General features: G+C 36.3%; 1 protein-coding gene across 1 annotated transcript; it reads right to left on the reverse strand.

Moving 5' to 3' along the window:
* Window positions 1-3,433: 3,433 nt before the first annotated feature.
* Window positions 3,434-6,565, reverse strand: avpr1aa (arginine vasopressin receptor 1Aa). The gene is made up of 3 exons (XM_046859760.1): window positions 6,546-6,565; window positions 5,359-6,419; window positions 3,434-5,003 (listed from the first exon to the last, which is right to left on the reverse strand). The coding sequence occupies exons 1-3, from the start codon at window positions 6,563-6,565 to the stop codon at window positions 4,729-4,731; spliced, it is 1,356 nt and encodes a 451-aa protein (XP_046715716.1). The 3' UTR covers window positions 3,434-4,728.
* Window positions 6,566-8,523: the final 1,958 nt, after the last annotated feature.

Genomic DNA, 8,523 nt, shown 5'->3' on the forward strand with positions numbered 1-8,523 from the left:
ACATGACACAGGATGTTTTCTAAAATATTATTGCCATGATATGGCTCTATTGGGAATCCGAATATTTTTAATGATCTCACAATAATCTCAGTGGCCAAGTTACACAAGCAACACGAGGCAGGGTACGTTTTTAGAACCAGCGGCAGGATATTTAAAGTAGATTTAAAGACTAGTATTAGGGTTTGTTTTTTGTTTTTTACTGGAAATGTCAGATTGTGTTTTATTTTGCAACTACCTTTTCATCTGCTGTCACAGTCAGGTAGTTATGACTCAGGCACATTTCTTTAAAAAGGACTTTGTAAAACCATGGCAGCCCAATTCAGCGACTTTGCTCTATGTTCCTGTTTTGTTTTTAAGAATTAATGGATATCTTGCCAATCTACAATCCACATCGTTCTTGATGGCTTTTTAAAGTGGTGTATAGAGTGTAAGAAATACATACACACACACACACACACCTATCATCATTGTAAAGACTTTCAAAAGCCCTCACATGTTTAAAATTGTCCTGTGAAACTGTCTCATTCTTGTGGTCCCTGTCAACATCTCATGTGTTTAAGTTTGGTTTATAGTTTATTTGACCCTAAATCTATGAAGCCCAGGTTACAAAGATGTATGTGTGCTAACATGATTAGTTCATATAAACATGTCCTGCTTAAATGCATTAAATGTATTTGGCCATAATTTGCAAATTTGCATGTGGCGGTTGCCTATACAATATATTTTAGCATGTTTTTAAATGCAAAGCATCAATGCATTAAATGCAAAACCAACCACCCGTAAACACCTCATAAACGAACATTATAACAAACAGCTAATTGGTCTGACACTCAAACTTGAACGTGCTTGAGTGATAACAAAGTCATCTCATATATAGGAAATGTATTATAAATTTGCTCAAATATTAGGTTTTTCTTCTCTGGCACATGGAACATCTAGCTTGCAGTTCTGTTTTTACTTTGTTGTTCTTAAATTAATTTTAATTTATATAATTTATTCTTAGTTCATGCATGTCTTTTAGTGTCTATAATAACACTCTCATGTCAGCTTTGGGTTTCTTGTTTCCTACAGTAAAAATAAGTTAAAAGTAAACTGATAAAGACTGAAGGATGTGACACGTGTCTTCTTCAAAAGGCTTTAATGCTGTCCCCCCGTACTGATGAGATTTAGCCTTGTGTTTTCAGAGCACATGCTGTTATTGGAGTGCTTTTGTTTGTTTATTTTTTTTAAGTACACACCTTTTATAAATGGTTTTCCTATGCTATAGGACTGTATTCCAAAAAAAAAACAGTTTAGCACCTGAATCCACTAAAATTGAATTATGTCCTGCTATGCAGTACAGAGGCTCAGAAGAAGGTATCTCTAATGTCTGGAGACCTGAAATTTCAAACCACTCCATGAGTGTGCTTGAAAGTTTGCTGGCATTTCTTTTAACTTTCCCAATCCTCACACTTGGATCACTGCTGGTGAGTACTTAACCCATTACAGTGTTGTGGAGTGAGCAATGAGGCAATAATATAATCTAAGCTGTGCTTGAGTGGGAATACACATGAAGTAAACTCTGGCAACTATTTCCTATAATCACCAAGGAACAGGTTTATTTCTGTGCACAAGCATGATGCAAGTAATGTATCACATGCTGCTCATTTGTGCAAGAATGATATCAGATTCTCCAGATTCTGGTTATACATTTGAATAAAAGCTTACTTTTTTTTTGGCCTAAATGTTATGCCAATCCAATAGTCACAGTGATCACACTTTCTCCTTTATTTATAAAAGTATAATAAAAGTATAAAGTGTAACTATAAAATATAAAAACAGAAAGGGATGTTTATGGATTTGAATGAGATATTGACAATAGGCCAGATGTAAAGTGTCTCAGTGTGATTGTGTTCATGTCCTGATATTAAAGTATAATGTGAAAATTAACTCACACTCTTGAAAAAAAGTTTTGCTGCTGCCACATGACTGGCTGGTTAGAACATCTGTGTAAATCTGCTTTGGGACAATGTCCATTGTAAAAAGCGCTACATAAATTAAATTGAATTGAATTAGAAAACTGTGTGAATGTGTAGGTGTAGGGTGTTCATGATAAGACTATAATTCTGCCGAGGTAATTCAGTACTATATTGTATTTGTTCGCTTAAAGGTGTTTAAATTAGTGGAAAGTATTTTGGATGTTGGTATGAAAAATAACTGATGCTCTTGACCGCTATCTGCGTGATTTTTATTTAATTTTTTTTTATTGCAATGCTGCCACATGGTTGACTGATTTACCTGTAGTATAGTATATAAAGTGGGTAAATTAATGATACAGAAAAACATTTGTGTATCATTAACATCTCTTTCATTGCACTAAAGATTAAGACGTGGTACCTTTTTTTATTTTTTATTTTATTCAATATTGGAACTTTTTGATCAGCTTTATACATTCATTTACTGTAAGTCTGTAACCAAAGCATTCCTGCATTGCATTGCACAAACTACATGTATCTGCAATTTTTCCACATATCTTCTGTAATGTTCTTGACATTGACTTTTTATATCCTTCATATAATATTTTTAGCTTTTATCCTATATGGCAAAAAGCAAGCAAAACTTTCGCATGCGTGTCTCTCCTTGCCTCCGTTTTCTTGTATACAAGAAAATTCTGGTCTATTTTAGAAGGCAGATGTAAAAGGAATTTGTCAAACAGTAATGAAATGTTGTGTGTGAAGAATAAAATAAGTCTGAGGAATTTGAAAGTAATGAGGTTGAATTGTTAATTTAATAAACAAGGCAATGCAAAATGCTATTAGTACTTTAATCAATATAATGTTAATGACAAAAGCTGTAGATATTTATGCAATTATGCTATTTAATGTTTAGCCAAGTTATACTTTTTAGATAAAATAAATCTAGAAAGACATTATATGGCTGGTGCTTTTTCTTTTTTTTGTCTGTGTAAATACCTGTGCTTAAGACAATTTATAGTTTGTACCATTACCTGACTCCAAGCCTTGATTTAATCTCAGTATAAATTTTCAGAGGTTCAAATTGCTAAGCCTCTGAACCACCTATTTGATTATCCTTCTCACTATTATCACACAAATGTGATTTTAGTCTTCCATACTAAATGTTCTTTTTCAGAAACTACTCCCTAACATACTCCCTAACATATTTCTGCTTTAGTTGGTCATTATTAGAATATAGATTATTTTTGTACAGTTGCTAATGTTGACAACCCCCTCACTTTCTCCACACATCACATAACTCGTCCTACAGTACTTTAGCCCACACGAACTAAAGGGACTAATAAAAATCAAACATGCAATTACTTTTTAAGCCGTTCTATGGAGCAATCCCAGGCTGTTGGTGTAATGCCACCGTATTTCACAATGAGGAAGGGGGAAAAAAAGAGACGTTTAAAGGAAAGAGTGATTTATTGTGTTTTTGCAAATAGAAACATGAATAAGCATGGGGAGTGGTGCAACAGATAATGCTTAGGCAACAGACATTGTATAAACATCACTTCGTCTAGCGTTATTTATTTTAAATTGTTCTACTTGATGTGAGAAATATTACACTTTTAATAACGCCTTTTATACAAACGTCGACGAAAAATAACATTCCATTTTTTATTTGAATTCGGACTGTACAGCAACAACGGCTTTAACAACACAATAAAGCTCTAACCTCAAATGTAGGATGATATATGAAGAGCTTGCTAACACAAACACAATCTTATTTTTTATGTAAGATGACCAGAAAGTTGAAAATTGGATATATGTGATACTTGGTAATAAAAGTTTGCTAGGACAATTAGTTGTGCAGTTCAAAAATAATCATGCATTAATTAGGAAATGAGGATTGGAGCAAAAGTGAAACAGACAGAAATGTGGTGATTTTTTTCCTGCAAGGAACAAACAGGATGTCCTTGGATGCAGTAGCATTAATTTTTTCCTTTACTTGTACTGGGAGACTCAAATCTTACAGTGAGCTTAATGAAGATATTGTTTGGATAGTTGGAGAGGAAGTTCTTGAGGAGCCTACTGTAGAGTTTTGACCTCAATCGCACTAAACACCTTTGGGGTGAATTGGAATTCTGACCGCACCTCATGCCTCCTCACCCTAGGATCTGACTTTCAAAAATGGGTGAAATACCTGAATTAAGCCTTGTGGTTGTATGAGCACAAATCTCCTCAAACACACTCAAAAATCTAGTGAAACATCTTCCAAGAAGAGGTTATTATAACAGTGAATAAGGACTAAAAAAACCCACAAATCTTCAATGAACACTATATGGATAAACTTTTGTCCATTTGGTATCCACATTTATGGCAGCAGAGGGCAAATATAACAATTAACACCATGTTTTCTGTATAAGCAACTGAAACACAATCATTAGTGACACAAAAGGCTCAAGAAGTGATGTGTTTAACTGTGTAATAAAAAAAAAAGACCAGGTTTACAGAGTAATGTTAACTAACACTATTGTTTTCCACTGCTGCATAATTTTACAATTATCTAAAAGCAAGAAACATGTATTCCAACTGTGCATTTATTGAATGTGTTTCAGGTGTATAGCTTGTCCATGGCATGAAACTGGCTGTATAGACTCATTAGAGCTTTTGTGATTGGTTAATTATGACTATTTTGCATTCTCTATGCTTGAAAACAGGAGTAGTCTACACAAAAACAATCCAGTTCCCAGCAGCATTTTTTGTGAACATGTGACTTTTTAAAGCATCACGTTCCACGCCGAGTAGATTTAGACGAATGCACAAGCTCTTTTGAACCACATAAGGAGCCTCGATTGGGGATCTTGCTGAGTTCAGTCTGCTTCCGTAAGCTGCTGTCTGAATCCTCCTTCTTGTCACTGCGGGGTATTTTCTGACAGCAGGGGAAGCACGGTGTGAATTCTTGAATGAGGTGACCACTGAAGATCATATAGATCCAAGGGTTACAGCAGCTATTCAAGCTCGCCAGCAAGGCTGACAGAGTCACTGCTGTGTTCTCGGAATCTGGTAAATAAACAAATTATTGGAGAATTTAGTCATTTTGTTAGACCTCGAAATCAATTCAATTCAGCAATTCAGAGTTAACAAAAAGAGCGTTGATAATTATAAATGTAATCACACTTTGATTCCTGTAAGTTGTTTTATTGTTTTGTCTGTAGCTATACAAACAAAATAATTCAATGATCTCATTGTAATATAGTTTGGAATCCATTGTGAAACATCTTGAAGGACTGGTAATGACAGAAGGATTTGTTTAAGAGCTTTGGAGATTTAGGAAGGTCCTGGTGCATAAATTAGACTACATTTGGAGATAGACACAATTTTTTTTTACAAGTAAAAAAAAAAAAAAGTTACATACCGGCCCAAAGGAAGTTCTTATCCCAAACCGACCACATCTGCACGATGAAAAACGGCGCCCAGCACACTGTGTAAGCCAACACGATGACAAATGTCATTTTGACTGTCCTGAGTTTGGCTCTAGATATAGTGGTCACACTGCTCACCGAGCGGCTCCCTATCAGCCCGTTTTTGCACGCCCTGTTTCTTGTCTTGCACCTGATGTTCCTCCAGATGCTGCGGCAGATGAAGCTGTAACATATGATCAGTACGACTACAGGTACAAGGAAGATGCCCACTGTAATCCAGGTGATGTAGGCGCGCGTGCCCCACGGCTCGATGAAGTGGGCCCAGCAATCGTAGACTTGAGAACCGTTGCGGATCTCACTGAGCGAGAAGATAAAGTACTGCGGGCTGCTGAGTGCAAGGCTGCCCAGCCACGTGCTGCAGATCATGGCGTAGGAGCGGCGCGTGGGCTGCTGCAGGGTCTTCAGTGGGTGGCATATGGCCATATAGCGGTCCACCGTCATCATCACCATCATGTACGTGGACGCAAACATGCCCAGCACCTGGAGGTGCTTCACGATGCGACACAGGAAGTCTGGACCGTAAAATCGGAACGTGATCTCCCAGCAGAGCTGGGGCAACACTTGGAAAAAGGCTACCACCAGGTCCGCCAGGCTCAGGTGCTTGATAAAAAGGTGCACCCGTGACGGCTTCTTCTTCGACTTGCACATCGCTGCCAGGACGCTGAGGTTGCCCGCGACGGCCACGACGAAGATCACGCTCAGGGCCGTGATCTCCAGCTTGGCCACCTCCTCGTTGCGACCAAATAGGTCGCTTTGGTTAGTTGACAAATTCATAGATGAAAGAATTGAGCTAAAGGGACATCTAACAGCCAGAGGTATGGGAACTGAGGCAGCTCTGAGATACTGTACCCGGAGAAATACAGTACGCGCAGGTGGTGCGCGCGCGCTACCCTTTATCCAAAGCGCATTTCTCCAAGAGCGCAGCGCAGAAGCACTCGGGTAGACTGTGGGCTCTGCTCCTCCTGCCGCTCTCCTCCTCTGTTTTTGTTTTCTTCTGAGCCGTAATTCAGATCAGAGCTGCTATGACTGCGTCATACAATGATAACACCCACTATTTCAGGTCTTCATGCAGCCCCTATATCTTATATCTTACTTATATTAGGAATCATACTTATATCACAGCAAACTCACACCAGACATGCTGGGGTACTACAACTGCCAAAAAAATAATATAAAGCATACAACATTAAATATAACAAATGAAAAAAAATAAAAAAATTAGGATAAGTATTAGGAACTGGATTTAATTGCATGCCAAAGTACAGGTCCAAAAGTCCAGAACAATCTCTCTCTCTCTCTCTCTCTCTCTCTCTCTCTCTCTCTCTCTCTCTCTCTCTCTCTCTTTCCAGTGAGACCAGTAATTAATTTTTACAGAGTTTGTTATTTGAGCATAGAGTAAACAGTATAGAAAGGAAATGATTTATGAATTGATAAAGAAGGATCCACCTTTAAGTCTGGCTTCTCTCATGGTTACTTTCTCATCACCTCTGACAAGCTTATAAGGGATACATTCATAATTTGTATCCTGAATAAATATATTTGCATAAAGCTTTTTGTGACATTCCATAGTTAAAGGTTGAAATTAACTGGATTTAATATGTTTTTGCTTGGCACTCTTTTAATTTGAACACAAAGGTTTTTAGTACACATTTATCAGACACTATCTATCAGCAAAGTCACGAGTGAAAAAAGAATCATAGAAATATTTACATGAATTTCAGAGACCATCGTTTTCAAAATGAGGACATAGAATACCAAAATATCAGTTATATACCCGTACATAAAAATCATTCCCCGAAATATCAACATAATCAAAAAATTGAATTATTTGATGTCTAATTGCATTGATGAAACAAAGAATTGCATTGCTTGCTTCATTTCAATAAATGTAACTTTAAATGTATATTTATTTATCTGCATTTTTTGAGGTAAAGTTGACACTTCTAAAGTGCAATGTAAAAATCCAATGGTTGTAAAAAAAAAATATAGATTGTCTTCTCGAATTTATTAATTTAATTAATTAATTAATTAATTAATTTGTTTGATTGTTTTAAAATATTTGCTATATAAACCATTGCTGTGCTATTCTGTAAAATGAGTTTGACAAAAATGCGTGTGTGTGTGTGTATGTGTACGTGTGTGTGTGTGTGTGTGAGAGATTGAAAAGAACTACAAGGAAATTAAACAGCAGCAGGGAATACATTCAGGATGTTTCATCCACTTGAAAAAAATCATGGCCCACTTAAATGCAAAACCTGGATTAAAAAGTCTTCAGTTTCTTAATTTAATATAATATAAATTAAATAGCATTAAAATAATCTAAAATATGTAGATCCTTTCTATTTACTTCCTTTAAATTAAATAGTAAAAAAAAATATCTTGTGCACTGATAAACGCAGGACCCTTTTTTTAATGGAATTTAAATTTACTAATTTGAAGCTTGTTCATTGAATTATATTATTACAAATCTTTGTCATGTCATTTAAAATTGGCTAGACAAACCGTTACCAGGATTTGCTCAAGAATATTGGAACCAGAAATATTAGAGCATGTTTACATTGATCTCATTTTTAGTATGCATATCTCAAGATAGATTATAATTAAAGAACCTAAATACTAAATTAGGTCTCCAACTTGCAGTGCTTGAATGTGATTTTGTAAACACAGAGTGGAAAAAGAGCCCATTCCAACCCCTTGACACCACTAAAGGTGTCTATGATGGGCACAGAACTAGACCATGAAGCAATGGAAGAAGGTGCCTTGGTCTAATAAATCACATGGATGGCCAAGTAAGTGTGCATTTTTTACCTTAGGAGGTAAGAGAAGGACCCAGGATGCTCTATAAGTAAAAGGCAACTTGGAGAAGGCAGTTTGATACTGCAATAGTCTATGGAAACCTTGATTTCTGGCATTCATGTAAAATCTTCTTTGACATGCACTGCCTATCTACACATTATTGCAGACAAAGTACAATCCTTTGTACAGTAAGGGTATTCCCTAACAGCAGTTTTGTCTTTCAGCAGGATAATTCTATCCTGCCACACAAGAAAAACATTTTCAGGAATGTATAGAAGAACATGACAAGAGTTCAAGGTGTT

This window comes from Silurus meridionalis, chromosome 10 (genome assembly GCF_014805685.1).
Source record: "Silurus meridionalis isolate SWU-2019-XX chromosome 10, ASM1480568v1, whole genome shotgun sequence".
NCBI lineage: Eukaryota > Metazoa > Chordata > Actinopteri > Siluriformes > Siluridae > Silurus > Silurus meridionalis.